Below are 25,531 nucleotides of genomic sequence, written 5' to 3'. Positions count from 1 at the left end.
TTCGAGAAATGCATCAGGGTCACAGTGCTGCTCTTCATTAGAGATGTTCAAACACTGTTCCACATTTATTTTTACCCACTAATTACTCAAATCGCTGCTTTGGTACACATGAGAGCAGGAAGTGAGAACTTTGCTTGATATTTGTTTGATAGTGAGTCATTTCAATAGTTTAAATGGGATTATTAGTCATGTGACTTCCCCTCTGAGCACAGGCAAAGTGTTTCAAGAAAATATAGGTTACATGAGTCACCGATTGATTAGTTCAACAAACAATATTTGCATATGTTGATACCGGCGCTTATGTAACAGTCCGAGGTCTGAAGATGAGATGCTCCACGGTGCATTATTAAAGCATGAGTCAGACTTTGCATAACACGTTAGAGGTTGTATGTATGTGGAATATTAAGTGATACTGAATCAGACTTTTTATTAGAAAGCGTCTCATCTCACTGTCGTTTATGAATAAAGTGCAGTGATTGTTACTGCAGGTGGTAGATGTCAGATGACATTTTGTGTTTGAGTTCTCCTGCTTCTCAGCTGCAGCACTCTTTTTACAGCGTTCCTCCAGCACGTGTCACCTTTCTCCTGGTGCTTTAGTTTGTTTTCCAGGTTTGAAACATTAAAAAAAAAATGATCTGAAAACTGGTGCATGTATGTTTGCAAAAAGTTTAGAAATATTGAAACTTGAGTTTGAGTCATTTGAAACTTTTGTGGATGTTTCATTGCAGATATTTCTCCCAAATCTGAACTAAATGTTTCAAACTTAACAAGAAAACTTTAACATGAGTCTTTGCAGATGCTCTGTTAGGGTAGTCAATGCATTCAAGGTTCCTTTCTGACTAACACAATGCATTCATGAGGAACTGTGGATTAAAAAAATGTGCTTACAATAAAATCCAGCAGGATGCGTAATGAAAGGTGCTGCAGGTGTTTTTGCTTAAGCTGATTGGACCTCTTTACTAGTCTTGGCTGCAGAAAATCTGAGGTAAGAATCATTTGTCCTGCCTCACATAAGATGTGCAGCGAATCCCACAAGATATTTAGTGAGATGTCAATCAAGTGTGTTTTTTTTTCACACTTGGGTGTTCCTGAGAAAAAGTCTATTCAGCCCAAATAACAGAGCGCACCTGTGCGGGTGCACCACAGACGTTCAGGGGTTTAAGAGCAAATAGAGCTGTTGCTGAAATTCTCTGGTCCAATTTTATTTTGGGCAACCTTATAATCCCTTTGTGATTTCAGATAACTGGCCTGACTCTAATTATAAAGTCTGCAAGTTCTCCTCAAACTTGAGAATGATGTAATGCCGTCTGCAGCTCACAGCTGCACTTTCATTTCAGCGACAGGAACAGACTCTTCTGATCAGAGGAGGCGGTTCCAAGCACAGATCCCTGTTCGGCATCTGTTTTGGCCACCCTGATGAGCCAGTAGGAGTGAGCTTAGCAGCCCACAGGGCTGATTAGCTGATAGGAATCAGGTGTGCAGGAGGACCAAACTCATAAAGGTGCCAACTGGGCAGGTGAGAAGAGCATGAACAGAAACAGGAATTAGATCCAGATGACATTTTATCCACTTCATCTTAAGCTTACAGTCACAAATATGATGGTACCTGCCTGGTCTTACATGCAAAGCAGAGTTAGCTCTGGTCCAGCCCAGTGGGTGGTGGTAATGCATCTGAAGCTGTTCCAAAAAGGCCAGAAGCACTCATGCACTTCAGGAGTTAGCAGGCAAGCTAACAGCTATCCATAAGCTGGCACAAACACGAGCGAGAGAAATTCTACGGCTGATCAGGGATCAGATAAACGGCTGAGCGACGAGGAGAGTGGAAACTGATTTCAGTGGTATTTCAGTGTGGCTGCAGCTGTTGTTACCACGGGGGACACACCGCGCTTAAAGACGTATTTATGAGGAGAAAAGACTTTGTGTTCAGGTTTTTTGGCCTCCATGTGAGCCACGTCCTCAAACTGGAGCCCAAACAGGAAGTCACGCAAACACCATCCCCTCTTCACAGCGGGCATACTTTAACTGTTGTTGACATTTACCGGAGTGAGAAGTGTCTGAGCGCTCGGCGCGTCGAGGCAGCCTCCTCGGCCTCGTGGAATCCGCTGCTGTGTGACTGGACTGTGAATGTCAGTGGAAGTTCTGGCTGACTGGCTTTTACTGTCGCTGCAGAGGGGGACTGCACTTCATTTCTAAATGTTTGTCTTTCTGGCCTGAGCATTGATTTCCTCTCCGTCCGTCTTTATTACTCTGGCTCCCCTCCTGTGTATAACCACACACACACACACAGACTTCTTAACTCTGCCGTTCCCCTGGCAGCCGTCTGATCCATATTGACTTTCCGTCTTAGCTCCGTCTCCCTCACTGTTCCTTATTAAACCTGTAAAGGCTGTCTTGTTCGACCTGTCTGTTCTCTTCTTCACACTCATTCTTCACCCTGCCTCTGTTCTTTCCTGGTAGTCTCCCTGTCTGGTTTCTTCTGCCTCTGTCGTCTCTGCAGGAAGCTGACAGAGAGCATCACAGTCTGGACCCAGTGAAGGAATTAGGTACATATTCATGATGCTGCCTGCGATCCCAAAACCACCTCTTTACCCTACATAATGCACATATGCAAAGGGGAGTTTTTGCCAGTTTTATGACAGGTTTTGGCTTTTAGTAACCAACACCAACCCATCCAAAAAAAAGGCTTGGCTCATCCTGATCCCAACTGACTTCAGTCATTTTGAGTCACACAAAACAGAAAAATGCTTGGTTTAAAATCAGAAATGCATTAGATTGATGAATTATGACTGTAAATCACTTTAATGTTGCAGCTGGTGAAGGTGGGGCTCATTTGAATTACTTACTGTGCTGCTGTGTAGCTTGTGAATGTAATAATTGGCATTGATTTTAAGGCCGTTCGTCATTGATAACACTGAGAGAACAACATCCATGGTGCATGTAGATTTCCACACACTGGCGTAGGTTTGATTTTTATCAGCATCTTCAGATCTGATCCACTTCATGAATGACAGAGTGGATCGTTCAGAACAGACGGAACAAAATGTACAAAGGTTGAAACATTTGCGTTCTTATCAAACACATTTTTATATTAAATATCCCCAGAACAAAGATTTGAGACCCAAAATCCAGAAAGTAGAAAGCTCAAACCTCTGCACCTGCCTCAGCCGTCACCCCCGCCCAATCAACCCCCCACAGAGACACATTTACAATATCAGGCACTCCTACCTACTTTTTGAATTTCACCCCGCTGTGCTTGATCCATATCTTGATTGTGAAGGAGACCTGAAAAATGGAACTCGGCTCCTCGTCTTCATCACCTCCCCTTCATAACAGGAGGGGTACAAATGAGTCATGGCCAACTGGTTTCTGTGTTCACTAAATGTCTCCTGGCAATGATGAAACCACTAAAAACTCATACCTGTTCATCAGAATTACATATTTAGAAGTATTTTACATTAATGAATGGTTTAGATGTACCTCTACACCTTTTGCTTTCATGTAGGATTTGTGAATTCATGCATGTGCAGAAACTTCCGGCCTCGATCTCCACCCACCGTCATGGCAGGCTAACGCTGGCTAACACTGTCGTGCACACTGCAGACTTGTTCGGACGAAGTCAACAGATCAAACACAAGAAAGATAAACTCACCGACATGTTGGCTTGGACTCGCTGTGTCTCCAGGATAAATGGATGGAACAGCTTTGAGCTTCAGTATAAGTTCTGTCATAAAATCCATCTGTTTTTGTATAAAATCTTGGAAAGTAGCGACTGGAACGCTGTGATTTCTCCGTCCGGATTCGCACGTCCTTTGGAAACACAACGTCTCTCCTTTTGCAACCAAAACAGAACATTGTGAAAACAGTGAAACTTAACTTGCAGAATACCGATACGTAGCTTCTCCTCTGATACCCTTCAGAAAGCCCCACCCTGTAGGACCAGGAGAAGATTCAGGCCCTGACAAGTGTCAGACCTTACAGCCATGTGTGTTGGAGGCCCAGGTTAGCAGTAACCAGGGGAGCCAGAGTTTCCAGCCGCCCTCCTGCTGCCGTGTTCTCATTTGACCCGTTTTTCCACATTCAGACACGGACCTGTCAGATGTTGGGATCCCTGTCTGAAGACAGCAGAATGATTTCTATCTAACATTAAAGCATCTGTTTCCTCAGCCTGCAGCCTCCACATCACATCCTCACAGGTACACAGATGGATGGAAATGACGTCATGGACTCTGAGGTCTAAATGTTTCCAACAGCTGATAAAGACGTTTTCACTAACAAAGGCCACAACAATAAGATATGGATTTCTAAAGGTTTAAGAGCAGAGATGACAAAGGATAATAGGATGAGGGTCAAAAGGGAAGGAGGGGTGAGAGGATGAGGGGTGAGAGGATGAAGGGGACATGCATGGATGTGTTCGGGGCGTGGTCTTTGTTCCTGAGCCCAGTTATAAAACTTCACTAAGAGGAAACTTCATGTTACAATTTCTTCCATCTGAGATTATAAAACAGAAATCCTATTAGACCTTCTTACACACACATACACACACACATGCGCACAAACACACGCACACATCGAGATCTGACGTCCTCTCTCTCTCTCTCTCTCTCTCTCTCTCTCTCTCTCTCTCTTTAGGTAAGCCTATAACTGATCAAAATATCAATCAAACCGATCGCCAGCATCTCTCTACTTGGTGCATATCGGCGGCGGCGCCACGCAGCGCATCGATCGGCCCGGCGCACGCATGCTTAGAGCTGCAGAGGAGCGCACCACATGCACATGTACACACTGTACTCTTGATAGAATCTTCTGGGAACGACGCACAGCGCGCCGCTTCGCGTTTGCGTTGATTTGAAACTGCTAAAAACCTGATTTTGTCTAACAAAGCTGCACAGCGGAGGGTAAAGTGAAGAGGAGCGGTGTGCGAAGACGTGCTGCAAGGTAAGACCGCGCTCAGGAGCAGGAAAGAGCAAATGTGTGAGAAATCTGAACTATTATATCACAGCAGAAGTGTGAAGTGTCTGTGCAGATGTGACAGGATCAGGAGATAAAGGCATCACAGAGGACAATATGGTCACTATAACTTCTCGCCACCATGTCTGTGAATGATTCATATATAAGGATTCTGCTTCAATAACAGCCTAATTCTGAAAACTGACAGCATCAGCCTGATTTGTCCTGTCCTGACTTAGAGAACAGTCTGTTATAGTATGTGTAGGATCTGCTGTGCAGGCGGGATGTACAGAGTGTGGGCTTCAGCAGGAGTCTGGATTTAGATTTCTGTCTCTGTATTGGATGTTAGTGAAGGAAGCCGTCTGATCTGCTCCCGCCTATCCAGTTTCACTTGGCTCCAGGTGGACTTTGTGCACAATATCAATATCTTTGATTCATAACAAGAAATGTAAAAAAAAGTTTCACTTCTCTCTCTCAGTGTTCCTTTTACTTCAATACTCCTGACCTGATAGCAGAATAAAACAGGAAGATGCTCTGCTGTGTTATCAGAGGACGACCAAAAGATCTTTACCATCATCGTCACACTGCAGGAGTGTGTGTGTCTGGTGAAATATTCTTAAAAAGCCCCTTTGATCCCCTAAAATCCTTTAATATTTAACTCATCAATATAGTGTGTATTTTAAAAATACACAAACAGACAGAAAGAGAGAACAAATCTTAAAGATCTTCTCACGATGTGGTTCCGTCATGTGAGTGATCAATAAAATCTGCAAATCTTTCTGTAGATTTTCCATGTTTTACAGTATTTGCAGTAGTTTCATTCTAACGTGTGAACAGGAGGAAGCCTTTCGCACACCGAACTCAGCACCATTCATCTCATCACGCCTCTGATTGCTCTTGTTTTTTTTTTGGTTTTTCATGGCTCGCCCCTATCGTTTATTGTAATCCTGACCAGTTCTCCAACCGGCTCCTCCACCTCGTCCATGTGCTGCTGCTGCTCTGTATTCACAGAGGGATTCGTACCGTCTGCATTCATGATGCAGAGCATGGCTGATTTGTCCTTGAACTTTTATTCTCTGCGTTTTGCATCTGTGCTGCCGCCGGCGAGCCCCTCCAGCATGTGTTTGTACCATGTTGTGCTGCAGGAGATTTTCCTCCACACTGTCAGCCTGGAATGCAGATTTATTTTTGGAGTTTTGAGCACAAAATAACAATGTCTGAGTACCTGTGTTTGTGTTGTTTGTTGATGCTAATTACAGGCCCCCCCCAGGGGTCCTCCAGTGCTTTCGAGGGGTTCCGAAAAGCAGCAGTCAGACCAATGCTGAACTGTTTTCAGCTGCAGTTCCTCTAATGACCACTAGATGGGCCATCCAGTAAAAGTCAAACTGTATTACTGACAAAACTCTGACATTCTTTTTTGAAAAGCAAAAACAAAATTATTTCTATTACATCTTATTTCACCCATTTAACTGAATAGTTTGATATGCAGTAAAGCGTAATTGGCATGTACCATTTGACATGTGACACAACAGCCATAACTTTGCTACACACAACGCAGTTGCAGTCAACTCTGCATACATGAGCTCAGAGCAATTCTGCAAAACGTCTGCGTTTCTGTGTTTTACAGCCACATAAGAAATTTAACTGTAAATCAGTTTTCAGGATCAGTGTGACGTGGTTAGCAGCGGTCTGTCTGTGCTGTCTGCTGTCACAGTCCAGCCCAGCACTTACCTGTGCTGCAGCTCCTCAGCCACGCCCCATACCTGCCCATCTGCACACCTAGCCTATTAGGCTCATCAGGAGGGTATTTAAGCCACGCTGTCAGTCTTTCCAGTTGCCAGATTGTCTTTGTGTCATGCCAGACTCTCCAGCGTTCTTTGCCAAACTGATCTCTGGTGTTCCTGACGACTCCCTCCGTCAAAGCCCTGTGTCTGCGGGTGTGCCGATCTTACCGCCTCGGTGGTATTAAAGAGCATATTCCTCCTCAGAGAGTGGTTTCAACCACGCCGAAATCTGTCAGTGATTTCCGTGTTCGATCCGCTCCCCTCACGCTAACTCACAGTGCTGCCCCTGTTGTCTGTTTCCTCATATCCATGGGTCTGTGTGAGCAGCTGATCGTGGAGCGCTGCTGTAAAGATCCTCCAACATTTCACACTTTTTACTAGTAGGTATGAGATGCAATTCAAAACATTCATCTGATTATGGCAAAAGCAGTCAGCAGTTTGCAAGAACCATGAGCATCTTTCTCCATAAAATGTAGTTTCTAGTTAGTTGTGCTGTCTGTTGAAAGATTTCGAGGCTTACTGATGTACTTGGATGTGTTTGTTTAATTGAGTCCCAGCCTGTGACGCTGTGTTACTTACTCATCCCATGTTTCGCTCCAACGAGACTCAAACCTGAGCAGGAAACTAATTTCAATCTTGCGAGTTTCTCTTTAGAAACCTGAGAGTGATGCCACAGATGGTGAGTCAGTGCTTCTTCTCCGTCGATGGGTCCCAGAGAAAGGATATGTTTAAATGCTGCACGAGCAAACTTCACACTTGCACTTGGCACTTTCAGTAGGACTTCTTGAAAGTTTAAAGGGTTTCAGCAGCCAAAAATCATGGGAGGCAACATTAAATGTCTTCTTTTTATTCTCTGGTGGGGGTGGAGGTGTTGGAGAGTTTCAGCCAGCGTTCGTGTGTACAGTTTTCTCTGGATGGACTCCTTGCTCACTTCCTGCCATAAAAAGCTTTGATTTCTGCTTGTAATTTTGATTCATTACGTCCTGTTCAGTGAGAAGAGGTTCTGTTAGTAGCTCCAAACAGCAGAATCTGCCTGGGCTCATTTAAAGGGAGGAAATGGGAGACTCGTTTCCGTTTTTGGTTGAGATGAATAAACTGGTAATGCAAGAGTTTTATTCCGGAACAAGAAGACAAATGACAGCTCTGCTTACAAAGTAACTGCCCGGTAACAATTCCATCATTGGCGATCTTGAATTTTTTGAGGTGTGATGTTTGTGAGCTGTCATCATTGACTGCGATTCCAGTGCATCCTGAGCAGTTTTGGTAGAAACCATTCAAATCTCAAATCTGTCCCTCAGCAGCGTCAGTGTTAATATTTCATCAAAGGAGACAGCTGCACTGGCAGAGAACGATTCCAGATGTCACACCTTTCTTGACGTTAATCTTCCACCAACAGTGCAGAATAGACATCTAGGTCATGGATGCGCATGGTTTGCAAGACCCAACCCAGAACCAGGATGGAGGCAGGTCTGAATTATTATCATCTATCATTGTCTAATCAGGCCCTTTTAGGTTTCCCATTCTGTTGCTGTAGGTGTCAATATGTCCCATCAGATCACAGAACGTGGCCTTTGGACGTGTTCTGATGGTCCTCACCTCCCTTTGAACCAGGTTACGGTTATGTTATTCAGATCATTGTCCACAGATCTGTTTGGACCTGTGAAGACCTTTACTGCAGACAAACTTTGAGGAAAACAAGTCCTCCCTCATAATGACGAGATAACGTTTTGAGGTGTGACGCCTCGTCTGGCAGAACAGTGTCGCTTCTCAGTGCCTTCAGAAACAGTTAGAAATGAAGGTTGGGGAAAAAATGTGGTTGTGACAAAACTAAACCAATGTTGATTCAGTGGGAAATGGAGTGCAAACAGTGGCTTCCCAGATACACACTGTGGTAACCCATTTTCCACCCAAACTGCACCGTAATGAAGGTTTGTTGCTGAATAAAACTGCCACAGTCGAGCAACCTTTGCTCCAAATACAAACCTGCTACAGGTCCTGTGTCAGTTTAAAGCAAATCTGTCGTCTTCATGCACTTGAACGCTGTCGTTTTTCTCGGGAATCTCCAAAGGGAGCTTTTGTGGTCAGTGCCTCCGGCGCTGTTGACGTGTCGGGATCCCCTGCTGTGCTGCTGCTGATGCCTTTCATGTGGATTTTGGGTCCCCTGCAGTTTCAGCAACAGCTTGCAAAAAAAAGCAAAACCTGACCCCGTGTCAGTGCCGACAGGGATCTTCTCTTCAGGAAGTCTCTGCTTGTGTGTGAGTTCAAGCAGGAGAGCAGCCGTGCCCTTGAGCAAGGCTTGCTTCTCCAGCTTTGAGGACTGCACATCGTGCATTTCAAAGCATGAAACAGCAGTAAATGCCCGTTATTTATCCGCCGCACCAACGGGAGGAAAGTTGGACGGGCGAAACATGCCGAGACACCGTCACCACAGTGCTAATGACTCACGAGTCTGTCATCTCCCCTGTGAATGTTCATTCTTCATGTACTGTATGCAACCAAGTACATCAGAACATAAACATGTGTGCGTGTGCGTGTGCGTGTGCGTGTGCGTGTGCGTGTTAGCGTCCGTCATGTTCCGCTGCACATCGATGGAATTCACACACTCAGCTGTTACATCCATCCCTCAACTCCCCCAATACACACACACATGCACATGCACACACACACACACACACACACGCTCGCCAGCTCCACCATAGACTTCGGAATTCACTGTTGCCATGGCGATGGAATAGAGCACGCTCTCTCGCGTCGCCTGTTCGTTTCTGTTGCTTTATCTGTCTCCCTCCGTGGAAGCAAACCAGCCTCTCTCCTTTGACAGGGGGCTCCTTTTTTGCCGTCGGCATCAGGTTTTGGATGTTTACTTGTTTGTTTGTTTGTTTGTTTTTGAGTGACATGTCGTCATTCTCCTATAGAAAACATGCTTGTTTGGGAGATGCTTGCGTACAGGAGCATCCCCGGTTTCAAGACTCACGTCACGTTCGCTAATCGAATCCATCCTTTCCCCCTCCTCTATCTTCTCATCTCTTCCTCTCACTCTTTCTTTTCTCTCCCTCATCTTCTCCTCACCCTTTGCTTCTCTCCCTCTCTTTCCGTCTTTCCTCTCGCTCACTGTCATCTGCTCTTTACCCCCCTCCCTCCTTTCTTATTTCTCTCAGTAGCTAAGATGACTGCCATGACAATTCAATGAGAGGAGAGGACGCCAAGTGAAGCATCCCCCGCTCACTGAAAAGAAGAGAAGGAGCGCTCAAGGTAAAGAGAGGAGAGGGAGAGGAAGAGGAGGAGGAGGAGGAAGAAAGAAGGGATAAGAGGCAGAGGAGCGAGGGGAAAGCGGAGAGAAAGTGAAGGATAAACGGTGGATGGAGGCGGCTCGGACCGGGGCTACGGAGCGCTCTTCACAGACGAAGAAGAAGAACAGCAGCAGCAGCAGCGGGGGGGAGAGGAGATGGAGGCAAAAGGCAGAAACATGCCCCCAGGTAACACACACACACACACACACACACACACACACACACACACACACACACACACACACACACAGGCATGCGTGCATGTGGTCGTACACACACAAACAGCAAACAACCAGATGCACATGAGTGTGCAGGCACACATACATGACACATACATGCATGGATGCAGACGTTAGATGTTTAAACACACAAACAAGCATGGACAAACACAATCGTGCAGGAAACCACCCATGCACACGCACACACGCACGCACACACTCTGGGGTGTGTGCGAGGTCTGGTTCAGAAGCGGTTTGGATGAATCTGCGCTGGTATTTGTGTAAGCAAGCTGAAGGTGAATGAAGAAGAAAAGGAGCTGTGAGGAAACGATGATCTGTTGCAACGCTGAAACTTCAAATGTCAGCTTTCGTGACGTTGTCTTTACACACACTGTGGCTCTGGACTCCAAAGGTTTATTTATTTCTTTTGTCCAAATGCAAAAAGCAGCCTGGGCGGGTTGGATCCCCTACATTTTCTGACGAGGCTGACCAATCAGGATGAAGTGCAGCTAGGATGCTGAGCGTTGTGTCAACACTTTTATTGTCTACGCTGATGCAGCTCAGCCTTCTTTGTATAAGAGCAATGGGGTTGACTTACAGTGTCGCCTGAACTGGCTTTGTCAGTAAATTTACACACTTTAAAAAAAGTAAAGCCTTCATGCATTAAGCTGCTGTTTAACTGACTTTGGTTTAACATGTTTTAGTATTAGTATTTCATTAAAGTTGGACCCAGATCACCACATCCATCTGTGGTCACCCTCAAACACTGCATACAACTGTAGCATGTGAGCGGCCAAGCATCCATGTTAGAGCTTGTTTCAATGCAAAATAAAAAGCCAGCAGCCACTTGTGGAAAGCAGTCTGCTAATAATGGTTGAGAAGCTCTCAGTGTCTATTACAGTTGGCTAATCAGAAGCTTTTGAATGTCCAGCAGAAATGTGACCAATCCAGTGTGAAGGTGCTCAGCACTGAAAACCCCTCGAGACAAATTTATGACGTTTGGCTTCACAGATAAATCAAACTGGACGAGTTCAAATTCTAACATTGTTGGCAAAAGTTCACATTTTTAAAACTCATTTTTACTCTACAGTGAGCAGATTTGTCTTTTCGGAGACACCTGGAGAAGTTTCAGCGCTGCTGATGCCTTCTCTCACCGTCTCCAGTGCTGCAGAGATGTTTTGTTATTCTGCACGAGCACAGCAGTAAATCGTAGATGGACTGCATTTAAATATCGCTTTTCTAGTCATTTCGAGTCTTTTCAGTCATTATTAAATTGATTCAGTGGTTCCCTTAAATCAAGCAGCACTGTGTTACTGGATATTAGCATCACTGAAACAACTTTCGGGTTCAGTTTTCCAGAAATCATTAAAAAATGTGTAATGAGGCAGAACACGAATACAAAAGTGATAAACAGAGACTCACAGGAGATTTAGAAAAAACGTTAAAGGGAAATTGGTAACCGGTGGCAGTCAGCTGGCTGCGAGGCCGATTACAACACCTGTTCAGGATGAACAACACCTCAAAGTGTTGCATTAAGTGAGTACGATGAATTTAAGACAGAAAATCATCATTTTTCTTAAAAAAAAACGTCTCGTCATGCAAATATTCAGCTGCTGTCTGACTCTAAGAAAGAAACAGTACATTTATTCAAGTACTGCACATACACAAAGTACAGTTTTGAGGTTTTAGACTTTTAACTTGAGCAGATAAAACACGTGTCTAGCAGCTTGTTGATGAACCCGCCCTGCGGTGTGTACTGTAGTACTGATACTTTTACTTGAGTACATCTGAGTATTTCCTCCACTGCCGGATCGGTCTACTTCACCGCCCGGTGTGCTGATGTCGTCCTGCTGTCTTTTTGGGACTCACCTTATGAATATTCCAGCAGGTAGGTCAGTTTCAGGGTCAGAGTACCAGCGGTCTCTGTTATTTTGGGATTTGCGTTGCCATGGAAACACCCCTCAGGCCGGCTGAATTATCCAAATAGTTTAAAAGCCCTCAGCGGGGTTGATATTCTCCACCTCATCGATTGTTTACATTAACCTCCCGTTTGCCGTTGCTTGAATAGAAACGGTGAACGGTGCTCGGCGGCCATTTTTCATAAAACGGTTGAAATCTTACTGGGGAGCTGGACGGTGAAACAGATGTTTCATTTATGTTTCCTGAAGCACAACAGATGTGTTGGATCTCAGTGTCCCTCTCACTGTTCACCTCTCAGCTTCGACTTCTGCCTCTCCTCCTCTCCTCTTTCCTCTCCTCTCCTCTCCTCTCCTCTCCTCTCCTCTCCTCCTCTCCTCTCCTCCTCTCCTCTTTCCTCTCCTCTTTCCTCTCCTCTTTCCTCTCCTCCTTCCTCTCCTCTCCTCTTTCCTCTCCTCTCCTCTGTTCTCATCTCATCGTCCCTCTTGTCTCTTTCACCTTCCTATTTTTAATCATATGTACTCAAACCTGTGAACCCTGCCTCCTTTTCTCTCGTGGTCCTCTGCAGTTGCCCTTTGGCGTCTTTTCCACTTAAAGCTAAACAGTGTTTTTTATTACTGCGCCCAAACACTGAACAGTTTTTCTAACTTTGTTTAAATGTTCGTGGGGAAACTCGTTCACAGACTACAGGAGGATTTTTCCCTCCATGTCTCCCAGCAGTCCATCTTCCACTGTTCATTTCTGAAGCGATATTTGATGTGTTATGTATTTGTTGATGCAGCGGGGTCGGCATTTTGTTCTTCTGCTGGCTGCCTGCTGCCAACATTTCTTAACTGCTTCAGGCTGTGTACGCAGTTTTTTTTTTTTTTTTTGATTAGAAACCGCTCCAGTGTGCTCACCAAAAAAAAAAAAATACTGAGAAAGACTCAACCCCATCAGCAGCTCCCACCAGTCACCCACAGTAGCCCATAGGGGACAGTAGTTCTATTAATGCATAAATATTTGACAACTCAATGCATGAAATGTGAACAGGATGGAATGCAAAAAGGTTGCATGTCTTATTTTTAGCATACTAATATTTAATTTGTTAGACCTTTGAGGACATTTTTGGTGGAAACAAATGATCTATTTCACATTAGCTTAATTATTGAAATGAATGGACTCCTTGCTTTGTTAATAACAGTCTGAAAATCAATCAGTAACCCGCAGGCGGACACTGTGATCAGTAATGACAAGTATAAGAGCGTAACTTAACGACGTAACGACGCTTCAACTCGATGTGTCATTTCAAATCCGTTCCCTCAGACCTGTTTTTCAGACCTGATGGGAAACATTTGCATAAAACGTGATTTTTTTTATACTGATTTCTTCATAAAACTCCTTCAAGTATTCATCGCTAAACCAGATGATTGTCGAGAAGCAGACTTGGTAAAACTTCTAAATTCTAAATGAACATTTACCTTAGAGTATTAAGTGGCTGCAGGTGTAGAAGCAGCACAGTCAGAACGTGCTTCAGCTCTTTGGGTTGATGGATCATTAATGGCACATCTAAACCTCCCTGCTTTGTTGAAGGGGTTCATTTAAAGAGTGTAACCAGTAAAGGTAAATGAATATAACAAACAGGTGACTTGTGATGGATTGTTAATGATGATGATTAAGAAAATAGTCTTAAAACTAACTCCGGTCTCTGGTCTGTACAGAAGACGAATGATTCTGGTGTCTGTGTTCTTGTCAGATATTAGTTTCCTTCCCCGCCCAGCGATGGTGTGGTGCGAGCGAGGGATCCAGGTGCTGCTGACCACCATGGGAGCGTTCGCGGCCTTCGCCCTGATGACGGTGGCCATCGGTACAGATTACTGGCTGTACGCCCGCGCCTTCATCTGCAACAGCACGGCCAACTCGTCCCAGGAGGACTCCAACAACAAGGACAAGAAAGACCCTGGGGCGCTCACCCACTCCGGCCTCTGGAGGATCTGCTGCCTGGAAGGTACGGCTGGTTGTGCAGCCATGTTCACGCATGTGTGTGTGTGTTGGTGGAAAGCTTTGGATGCGTTGGGGGTTGAATGTGTGTTTCCTCATATGTTGGTCACTGGAGGGTCTTGTTGAGGTCAGCGTGCTCGTCATTGTAATCAGAACAGACATAAATAGGTGTTCTCTTCCTCACAAACGCACACAACCAGCATGACACTTTGCTCCAGTTTGGTTTATTGGTCTGTTTTGCTGATCTGCTCTTTCCTCTGGTGTCTCAGTCCAGGCACCTTGAAATCATATTTATTTAGTACATGGCAGAGACAAACTTAGCGCTGCCTGGATGGTGTTTAGATGCAACATTTTCGACCACACTGGATTTGGTGGATGGTGGGCGTATGAAGTCCAGGGTTCCAGTCTGTGGTTAGCTTCAGACAACAAAGGCACTTTGATTGATGTTCAGGAAAGTTGAGTCTCAAGTCAAAGCTGATGTTTTCTGTGTTAAACCAGACCACGATCTTTCCCTGACCTGAACCAAGTGCCGCGAGTGTCGACACATAACCAGAAAATGTTTAACAGTCACAGCCACTGCAGGCACACGTATTGCAAGATTGGATATTTTGCCCCAAAAAAAGGAAAAACTGTCAGTGAACATTTTACTGATGCATTTTTGTGTTTTTTCTGATTCAGTACGTTTTCTTCCCTGAATTACACAACCAGCAGTTGACAAAAAAGTCAACGAAATAAACAATGCTAATAAGTAACTTCGCTAACATCCATATAAATCACGTCAAAATGCTAAATAGCCCCTCTTTATTTATCATATCTGGCGTATGGTGCTGGACGGTACAGGTCACTGGTGAGACCAGGTGCAGCATGGGGCCATGGTGGCAGCACTGCACCCCACTGCTGCCCAGTTAAAACACACAACATCAACGTGACAGAGCAGCAGATGGAGCTCGCCGTTTGAAAGCATCTTAAAACCTGCAGTGATGATGAGGTCTCTGAGCTCCGAGCGGACCGAAAACATGAGGTGATAGTTCATTCATCTGTAGTTGCATAATGCGTCGTCACAGCCATTGGCATTGTTACATGATTTAGATAAGAGGATTTCCAGATGTGTAGCTTCATTACTGCACTGCCCTGCTTCTTTTACTTCCATACACACACACGCACACACACACACACACACTCACTGTACATGCATACACTCATACTATGCATTCAGAATAAAGCTCATCATAATGCCCCAGAGCTCAGATATGAGTGGTGACTCATTCAGCGACTGCTTAAATAGTTTTCCTGCGTCGCTGCAGCTGACAGACAGGAGAGGACACACACATGCATACACAGAACAAACACACACACACACACATACACACACACACACACACATACTGGATGACAGTTTCCAGGACTGTTCATTACAAATGCTCTTGTGTTTTAGTTAAAGGTGCGACATTTTAACGGCAGTAAAAAACCACATTCATGTTGAGGCATCGATAAAATAATCATAAACAAGAAAACAGCGTGTTTTCTACTGTGTGCAGTCAAATCTGACATGGAAGGAATCAGGTTTAGTCGTGTTTGTGATGTATTTCAGATGGATGGAAAGACCTCTTGTTGTTTAGATGCGGCAAAATATTGACTTTGATTGTTGCCTGCCGGCTGTTTCAGGAATCGTGCAAGGTGTTAGATGCCCTTTAATCCCAATCTGCTATCCACTGGGCCCATTTGTGGATTGCTATTCCCTCCTTAAACCGGTTCCCAGTGCTGTTAGATTAGTAATTCTGTCCCATTGCGTCCATGATGCATGTGATAGTCTGTTCAGGTTTTCTTTTCTTTTCTTTGTTTGCCTGAAGTGTCCTTTCCACGTTCTTTTTAATGGTTGCTTTTTTCTGGTCTTTCATTTTATTGTAAGAGAAACAAGGGATCTGTCTTTCCTCGATGTTTATTTCGTTCATGAGATGCACAAATAGCTGTCAAGGTGAATAAATATTCCTTCTCAATGAGAAATGTAAGCATGCAGAAGCAGTTTCAGTCATGATTTCCAGGACAAAACAGACAAACAGCTGCTGTTCGTACAGAGCTGAAGCTTTCAGAGAGTGCAGGATGGGGCATGGTGGAGGGGGTGAAAAGCCTATAGACTGTATATTTCCATACAGAGGAGGAAGAAAACTGCAGATTCTGATTGTGGATTTGATTCGAGGACCGATCATGTTAGAATGACTCCATTCGTCCAGTTGGTTTTGACAACCAGGAATAAATTAAAATAATCTGCCTTCTTATTCAACCACGTCCATCATCAAGACTGCTTTAAAGAAGCTTTCTGGAGCTGTGCTGACGGCTCCGGGGACGGACATCGCGGTCAAACAGTCCATCGCTTCTCAACATGGATTAAGATTAAGTTTTCTACACACGCTCTGTTATTTATGTTAACATTTGCTAATCACACTTACATTACATCTGAGCAGCTGTCCTGTGTAGTATTACACATTTGTCACTGTGCTTATGTACTTTCTACCATGCAATAGCACAAAAGTCACTAGATTCCATTTCATATATCATTAAAGTTTTATCTTATCTTATCTTATCTTATCTTATCTTATCTTATCTTATCGTGGTTCCCAGACGATGAATCCTAATGAAACCATGCTGTTTGCATTTGGGATTTTCCATCTTGTTGTGGGTCAAAATCTGAATTTGTCCAATACTTCGAAGGAATACTACGTTTTCGTCAGCCTCGCCTGAACTTTTAGTTAATTGCTAAATGGCGTGCTGTTATTCTAAGATGGTGAACACGGTTAACATTACGCCTGCTGAACATTAGCATGGTAACGTGTGAACGCTAGCATGGCTGTCCGCTCTTAGACGATAACTCCTCGTCAACTGTTTGTCTGATTGGCTCATGGGATTTATTTTTCTGACAGACACACTAATTTCTGCCATTTTGTCTTTTCTGTCCCATCATGCTCTCTTTCTTGTGACCTCCACTTCATTCTGTCGTCTTCCTCACCGGCTCCTCCTCTTCCTCTCTGTCTCTTTACAGGCTTGAAGCGCGGTGTGTGTTCCCAGATCAACCATTTCCCAGACGACGCAGACTACGACCAAGATGCTGCAGAGTATCTGCTGCGTGAGTGATACACACACACACACACACACACACACACACACACATTTACAAATGAACATGCACACACACACACACACATACACACAGCCTGTACTACACACAGAGTGCACACACACATCTGAACAGAACTGAACACGCACACACACTCCACAGTCTCCATCACACACGGATACAGAAAGGACAGAAGGGGATGGTGGGCGGACATCAATGCACGGATGTCAGATTCAAGCAAAGCGTTCCTGGAGGTGTGTGTGTGTGTGTGTGTGTGTGTGTGTGTGTGTGTGTGTGTGTGTGTGTGTGTGTGTGTGTGTTTAAATGCCCAGGTGCATGGGGTTGGGAGTCTGGGGGTGTGCAGAAAGCTTTTTTTTTCACAGATGGATTGAAAGAACAGCCTTCACTAATGGATTATTTTCAGCTCAGGATTCAGGTTTCACATCCTGCCTCCATTGTGAGAGCAAATTCTGTTCGTACAGCCCTGAACCTTTTGCTTTACAAAGTATACGTTCCATCCATATATTATATAAAGATATCTATTTCTGCGAAGGAGGCTGTGATCCTATCTTAGATGGTCGTGTCTGCTTTGCTCTGCAACCTTGACTGAACTGGAACGCTTTTACCTCCCCAAAGGCTGCACAGTCCTCTCCTTCGTTTCAAATGTGTGGACTGTGGAGTAGGAGACAATCATGGGATACTCCAGATTATTCCTCTTTCGGCCCCAAAAACTAAAGCTTCTTCCACTGCTCCATGATGTCACTTTCCAACAAAAACCACTGAATCCCAATTCCAGGTTTCTGAGATGCAACTAACAATTATTTTCACTGAGGATTGTTTGATCTTCCACTTGTTTTTTTATAAATAGATGAATTGTTTAGTTGTGTTTGTCATTGCTGCCTGCAAATTATTTTTCTGCTGATCAACTCGTCTCTTAACCGGCCAAACACTTCAGCTCCTCTTCTGATAAACAAAGCAGGACTAAAACTTAAGTTAATTGGAGGAGGTGATAATCACTCGACTAAATAATCAGTTCAGACGACTCACAGAAGGTTTGCCACCTGAGACCCTAAAGGTCAGACAATAAGGACTTTAAGCCGCGACATTAGAGCGACGGCTGTCGAATATCAGCAACATATGAGTCTTCCATAATTACCTGCTAATGCTTTTTTCACATATTGCTGGGTATGATAGAAGAGTAGACAGTCAGGAGGTGTCGAGATCTGTGGATGTGTCTTCAACCGTCGCTGTTTAAAGTCTCTAGTCACGACAAACGGCCCACAGCTCGGCACTCTTTCTTATCGGCAACTTATCAGGTAATCAATAATGAGCTGAAGATGCGAGCGCCACCCACGTAGTACCTCTTTCCTGTTAAAATCAGAGAATCATTTGCAGCCACTGTTTGACATGTCTGACAGACGCCTCTATGAATATATGCTTATCACAGCATTATCTGTTCCCTTCAGAGGCAAACAAAAGCCAGCGCAGCCTGAAAAGTCACCTTGAAAACTTCAAGGCTCTGCTGTTCCACATGTCCCTGCCAGAAATGGAGCCACTCAGCATTTTAATCTCCTGTAATGTCTCTGCGTTATCACCACTGCTTACAGGTTTGAGGTGTCTGCAGAGGAATATACTGTGGAGGGTTTGTGGTGATGTAACGCAGCCAAAGTGAAGGTCCTGAGCTGTTGGGCGACAGCTTATTGACTGTCAATAAATCAGGATGAGGAAATTATGATCTTGTTGCTGATAAACTAGTTTCATACCTGTATTGATCCTGGCAACAAACATGTTATTAGTGGTGCTTGAATCCATTTAAAGCTACCGTTTGAGTCCCATTAAGGCGATGATGGTCACACTCCAGTCTACTACTGTTTGAAGAGCATTGCAGCAGTTTCATATTTTAATTCTGTCATGTTTGGAGACTTGCAAGAGGCAGATTTTTAGAGAATAGTGAAGGAAGCCAGGATATTCTGACTTTTAGTCTCCACCTCCAAAAACACGAGATTCTACATTTCTAATAATTAATCTTGATTTGGCTTTGTCGTTAGACCTTCGTCGCCTGACAAACCTTTAAAGTTTTAAACACTTTCTGCCCCAGTTTGTAACACCAGCTCCTCCAGAGCCACAAGAGACATTATGTAATAAATATTATGTAGTAAACTTATATAAATACAGTCAATAGCTGCTGTTCCAGAGCCAAGTTGTAGTGCCGGCTACATATAACACGTCTCGGTAGCACTTTTTCTCCGAGGAGTGTCACAAGGCTGTTAACTTTGCACCTTCAAATGGTGTCGAACCTCCAAAAAAACGAAAAACAAAACTCATTAATTGTACTACAAAAGTAGAGAATTAGTCATAGTTATCAGACTCAACAAAGTCTAGAGGAGTCGACAAACCTTTCAGCACACACGATGATGTATGTCCTCATCTGCAGGTGTGGTGCGAGCCTCCAGCATCTTCCCCATCCTCAGCGCCATACTGCTCCTGCTGGGTGGAGTCTGTGTCGCTTCCAGCGGCTTTTACAAGAGCAAAAGAAACATCATTCTCGGTGGAGGGATCCTCTTCGTAGCTGCAGGTGAGACTACAGCTGTGTCCTGGTTTAGACGGAAATCTTTGCTCTTTCAGTCTCAGATAAAGGTACTTGCAGATATTCTTACTGTTAAGGCCAAATGGAGTTTTATTAAAGCAGGAACTCATGATGTGCTAGCTGCTAGCGTTTTAGCGCTGGTTGAGTCTTTTCTTATTCCACCCAAAACAAACTGTGTTAATGTACCTTTAGTTTCAGATCCATCAGTCAAATACAGGCATAATAACAAGTCCTGATGTATGAGATGAGTTTCAGATTACGCCCGCCTCTTCTCTGTATAATTGAAAGAGTTCCAGTATCCCTGCCTGGAAAACAATTTAATGAAGCTGCGGGTTAATGTGTCTCAGAGGAGCACTTACTGTCGACGTCTTGTATATTTCTTCAGGGCTCAGCAACATCATCGGAGTGATCGTGTACATCTCGGCAGCGCTGAGCGACATCTCCCCTAAGAAAGACGAGGACAAGAAGTGGCACTACTCCTACGGCTGGTCCTTCTACTTTGGCGGATTGTCCTTCATCCTGGCCGAGATGGTGGGTGTCCTCGCTGTCAACATCTACATCGAGAAGAACAAGGAGCTGCGTTGCCGCTCTCGCACCGACCTCTTCAAGAGCACCACGCACGCCATGCTGCGACTGCCCAGCTACCGTTTCAGGCGGCGCTCTCGTTCCAGCTCGCGCTCCACCGACCCGCCGCACTCGCAGGAGACCTCGCCCGTCGGTGCCTCCAAGACCTTCAGCCTGCCGCCCTCCGCCCCACCTTTCTCTGTGGCCACTCTGCCCAACCCGCACCACACCAGCAGCGGCGGAAGCGGAGGAGGCGGCGACATCTCTATGTACACCCTGTCGAGGGACTCCAAGCTGGGCAGCCTCGGAGGCGGCGCCCCACCTCTCTACGGCACGGTGGACCGCGCCACGCTGTACCAGCTCCACAACTACTTCCCAAAAGATTCCAGCGGCAGTGGCGGAGGAGGAGGAGCCGTGATAAGCAGCGGCACGCTCCCATCTCACTCCAAGTCCAACCTGGCAGCAGCAGCAGCTGTTTCCCAGAATTCAGCGCCACTGAATACCTCCACATCATCCACCACACCGGCCCAGCCAGCTCCGATATCTACAGCCACCATGGAGAGGGAGAGGGACAGGGACAGGGACAGGGACAGGGGCAATGTGGGAACCCTGGACCGACTGACGGCCAAAAGGGACAGGGATAGCAACTCAGATACACTGAACAGGAAAACTACGCCAGTTTAAAACTAAACCTCAGAAGGGAGGGAGAGAGGGTTGAAATAAAAGATTTAATGTAGAGAGACGTTAGAGAAGAAGCGTAGGGCTGAAAATGTGTGGGCGACACTTCGACGGATGTTTCTGTCCTTGAGCCTGGGGTATCAAGCTGCCATAAATACTTAGAAATATCATAAGCTGTCATAAAACACCTGACATCATGTGCAAACTCATGACAGCTGCCTTAAAACGGTCGTGACTTACGCTTCAAAAATCTTGTTTCTGTAAGTGAATTATACAGCAATGGTGCAGTGGAGGCTTCAGCAGAAGGGATTTTTGTTTTCTTTTAATATCAGCATCGCTCCATTTCAAAATGTTGTCCCAGGTCATACACGCACAACTGGGAGCTTCCCAGGAAAACCAGTCTCCCGGTGCAGCAGTTGGGGGTTAAGTGCCTTGCTGAGGAGGCAGTGGAGCTCAGTGGTAATTTACTCTCCCCCTCGACATTTGGTCAGCTGCTGTGGAGATTTAAAGGCAAACTTCACGCTAATAAGAACTTACCAAGCACTGATTTTTTGATTTGCATGTCCTAAAACATGTAGGTTAAAACTGAACCTGGTTTAAAAGTGTGTACACATCCAGAGTGAGCTTGAATTTAAGGCGTCTTCTTACCTGCAAAACACCAAATCAATGCTTTCTGCTTCTCTAAACCATGCAACACTTATAATGATGAAATAAAAAAAAGTGTCCAGATGGTATAAGCCACAATTCTCTGTTATATTTCTGTTTTTAAAAGAACAGAGAGCCACAGACGGGTACATTCAGCCAAGTAACAAACTGCTCAGTGACGAGTTGACTGCCAAATCAAGGTCAACAGTAGCTACTTAACCTCTGGTCCTAAGAGAGTGACCTCAGCCATATCTCACCTTCTGACACACACACACACACACACACACACACACACACACACACACACACACCAGAAGAGGCTGACACACTGTGAGCCTGTTTCTTTTTCATTGTGTGTCAAAGGTAGTCGCAGTGACAGATGGGCATTCTGCAGCCATAGACTTCAAGCTTCACCCTGCACGCCTCCGTTACACCACTGCCACTTGTCACAGTTTCATCCATCTGACAACGAGTATCTTCGTCGCATGTGAAGTTCCTGCAGTCATTGTTCAGATGTGTGAAATACTCGCTGAACGGTGGCCAAATGGAAGTAGACTGGTCTTCTTGTTTCAGGATAATTTTACTTGTGTCTTGCTCCTGAAACAACGGGAACTGCAGCACCAGAAAATGTCAGCGTTTCAAAATGCAGGACTCGATTGGAGCCTGATGTCGAGCTTTAAGTGGTGTCTATCAGACCCTGTAGCCAGACGATACTGGACAGTTCTTGCAGGTCTGTGGCTTGATGCAAACTCAGATTATACTCAGATGTAATCAGACGCCACAACCTCTAAAAAAGCCAGTCGCTCATAAACTGGATCTCCATTCTTAAGCTTGTAAAATGCCAATAATTGGGCTTTCTGGGAAAAAAAAGTATTATTGATCAACGGCACTTTCAGCCGCTTGCTCGTGAATTCTGCTCATTTTGTGAGTTGACAGCAGAAATGTTGCTAAACGTAGTTGATGGGAGTTCGTGTGAAGATGGACTTTTAGTTCCTCTGTGTTACGTTTAGTCGCCGACACTGATCCCAGGGTTTGTATGACTGTTTACGATGATGATTTGATACCGAAGGCTACAAGGCAGTCATGCGTTGAGTGTTCCTGCAAAGGGCTGCAACCAACAGGCAAAAGGGTGGGGGTCAATTCAGTTCACACTCAGGGGGTGTAGTTTTAGTTAGAACCTAGATCAAAGCTCAAAATTAAAATCGTGCTACTCCAGTATAACCAGTCAACCATCTTATCAAACCAAGCTCCTCACTTATCCTTAAAAAACACGCAGAAGTGAAGATTTATTTAGTACTGAAGAAGATTTAAATTATCTTAGACTTTCTAAAGACCCAATCAGACTTTGAGCGCAGAATATTTTAGATAATTTGAGGGCGAAAAAATGTCCTAATGCATGTGCTGCATCACATTTTGGACTAAAACCCTTCACACGTCCTAAATCTGACCACTGGACTGATATCACGAACTGTGAATGCACGTCTGAATCAGCTGCGTTTGCTGGTGAATTCAACCCAACCCTGGTCGACGACAAGTTGGAGGAGGAGGGAAAGAGGAAAGAGCACAACAGCTAGCTTCAGTTCCCCTTCCCTCCGTCTCTCTTTTAGCTATAACTATATACTATTTCACAAACTAGAATAATAAATGTATTATTGAGTATATTATTGGTCCATTCTCTTCAACAGAAGCACATAATGTCTGTAAATGGTAATCTTTGGGTTGTCTTTTCATTCCGAGTGATTGATCATCTCTAGGTTACATGAGATTGTAACTCCTTGAGTATTAATATCATGTTGCTGGTGTTTCTATGATCGTAATGGTTATTGCAGGGTATTTATACATTTTGAAATCTTTTCTTTTTGTAATTTTTTTATATTCCTTTCAAGGACTTTTTAAGTTTCTTTCCCTTGCTTATGTACACTAAAGTCAGTGGTGTCACGTGGAAAGCATGTGCACAGAAGTGAGAGGGTGACAGTGTATAAACTCATCTTCGGATCATCATTTTCATTATTTTCGGAAACGCCGTTGTACAGGGAGGGTTGACTGAGTGTGCATGCTCTTTTTCAGTAACACCCTGCTTCACCCTTACTCACACGTTCACACTGGCGCCCACCCAGTGGAACCAGTCTGCTGCTGGCTACTGAGCGGCTTCCATGGAACAACTGGGCGCTTCGTGCCCTCCTTAAGGGCACGCTGATAGTCGCTAAAGAAAGAAAAGTGTCATTTGTTTCCCTCCATCGTGGTTCTTGGACCTTCTCGTCCATTTTTTAATACCGCTCAACATTATTTTTACTGCAGATGTTATTGTTGTATTTTCATGTATTTACTCTCTTGCTTCTTCTATTTTATTTCATTTTATGATTTTTAAAATGTTTCCTCACTGTTATGTTTATTTAATCTTTATTTCTATCTGTAGATGCTGTTTGTCCCTTTTCCTTGTTTTCATTTCAGCTTTTGTCGTTTGTTCCCTGTGACTTTTTAATATTCCGCTCTTCCATCATCATTGGATCTTCACTTCCTTGCAAGCTATTGATTTTTTTTTTATTTTCTAAACATTACCAACGTAGCCTAATAATCAGTGTTTTTTAATGTTCTGACTAGTGTATAATTGTAGGCGATAGAATTTATATTAATCTATTTATTTTCGTGGTGGTATGTATAGATATTCTTAATGTTATGTTGTTTCAGAGTTCCTACAACCTTGGGCTTCAGAGGCTTCACGCCTGCCTGCGACGTACGGTCAGTAGCCTAAATGCTGAGAGAGTGAGCTAAATGTGGTCTGTGTTGGTGTTGTCAGTGGTTTTTACATCGTAAACGAGTGCAGCAAAATTCGTCAGCCCCATGCTTCTGAGAAATATGTGAATTGTTGCAAAATCATTTAAAGAACAGCGACATGCATCCTGCTTTTTACCTTTTGTAAACTGTTTGTGAGAACATGGTCAAAGCAGACGTTCTGTTACTTCGTCCGAACTTCATATCCTTGTGTGTGTGAAAGCCATTTTAAAGGCAGCAGAAGCTCCTTTTTCCAACACTTAGGCTACTGACACGAGTCCAACCTGAAGCTCCTCAAATGGAAAACTGGTATATTTCCACTCAGCAGACCGATACATGTAAAGAACAATAAGGAGAAGGGGAAGCAATACAATATACTGATCCTCACCGGAAAAGACAAAAAATATAAGGTATATATACAGTACATATATATAAATATATAGATATATTCAATAAAGTTCTATATGAAAATGTGTTTGTGTCGTGAATTATTCAGTGCAAACAACATCATGAAACCCTGTTTTGATTTACTGAGATGATTCACCAACAACTCGACCACGTTTACGCTCCAGTTTCTGTCCTTAGTCCGAAAAAGACAACGTTCCTACAAAGCTGTTTGCACGGGTAATGAAGACGAATATTATATAATATATATATATATATAAATGCAGCCCTGCACACTGCGAACACTGCCTCCCTCTTTCATTCATTCAACCACTTCATTAAAAAGGTCGGCATTGCGATGTGCACGTATCCGTAGAAACAAAGATCGTGCTCATTATTTAAAAAAGCAGCAACCTTGATTGTTGAGTGGTCGCAGAAAAGAGTCGTGGAGGGATCTGTGATCTCAAAGTCGTACACTCTGGAGCTCGAGCATCCATCCTAATTCACCACATGACCTCTTCTGTGTTTGGAGTACAGCACATCACGATGCACTTTAAGTTAAGTACGTTACCAAGTTAGCAGGACGCGACCCACGGTCTCCAGGGTTAAGTTTAGTCCAGCGAAGGTTGATGAATGTCTGTGGGTGATGAGCT

At 44.3% G+C, this 25,531-nt stretch overlaps 1 protein-coding gene across 4 annotated transcripts; it reads left to right on the top strand.

Annotated features, from left to right (window-relative positions):
- The first annotated feature begins 4,652 nt into the window (after window positions 1–4,652).
- Window positions 4,653–24,965, top strand: LOC143335405 (voltage-dependent calcium channel gamma-4 subunit-like). Of its 4 annotated transcripts, none has more exons than XM_076754811.1 (6): window positions 4,653–4,935; window positions 9,893–10,207; window positions 13,892–14,143; window positions 17,174–17,257; window positions 19,683–19,823; window positions 20,221–24,965. In XM_076754811.1, exons 2-6 carry the CDS (start codon window positions 10,177–10,179, stop codon window positions 21,081–21,083), a joined length of 1,371 nt encoding a protein of 456 aa, XP_076610926.1. In that variant the 5' UTR covers window positions 4,653–4,935; window positions 9,893–10,176; the 3' UTR covers window positions 21,084–24,965. The 4 variants fall into 4 exon arrangements, with proteins under 4 accessions (XP_076610926.1, XP_076610925.1, XP_076610928.1 ...); XM_076754810.1 differs by having other exon boundaries at window positions 9,890–10,207; XM_076754813.1 differs by lacking the exon at window positions 4,653–4,935 and adding an exon at window positions 9,481–9,580.
- The last annotated feature ends 566 nt before the right edge of the window (window positions 24,966–25,531 follow it).

Source organism: Chaetodon auriga, chromosome 17, assembly GCF_051107435.1.
Source record: "Chaetodon auriga isolate fChaAug3 chromosome 17, fChaAug3.hap1, whole genome shotgun sequence".
In the NCBI taxonomy this organism is placed as follows: Eukaryota; Metazoa; Chordata; class Actinopteri; order Chaetodontiformes; family Chaetodontidae; genus Chaetodon; species Chaetodon auriga.
The sequence above is the reverse complement of the archived record's forward strand: the minus strand, read 5'-3'. Positions and strand labels throughout refer to the sequence as shown.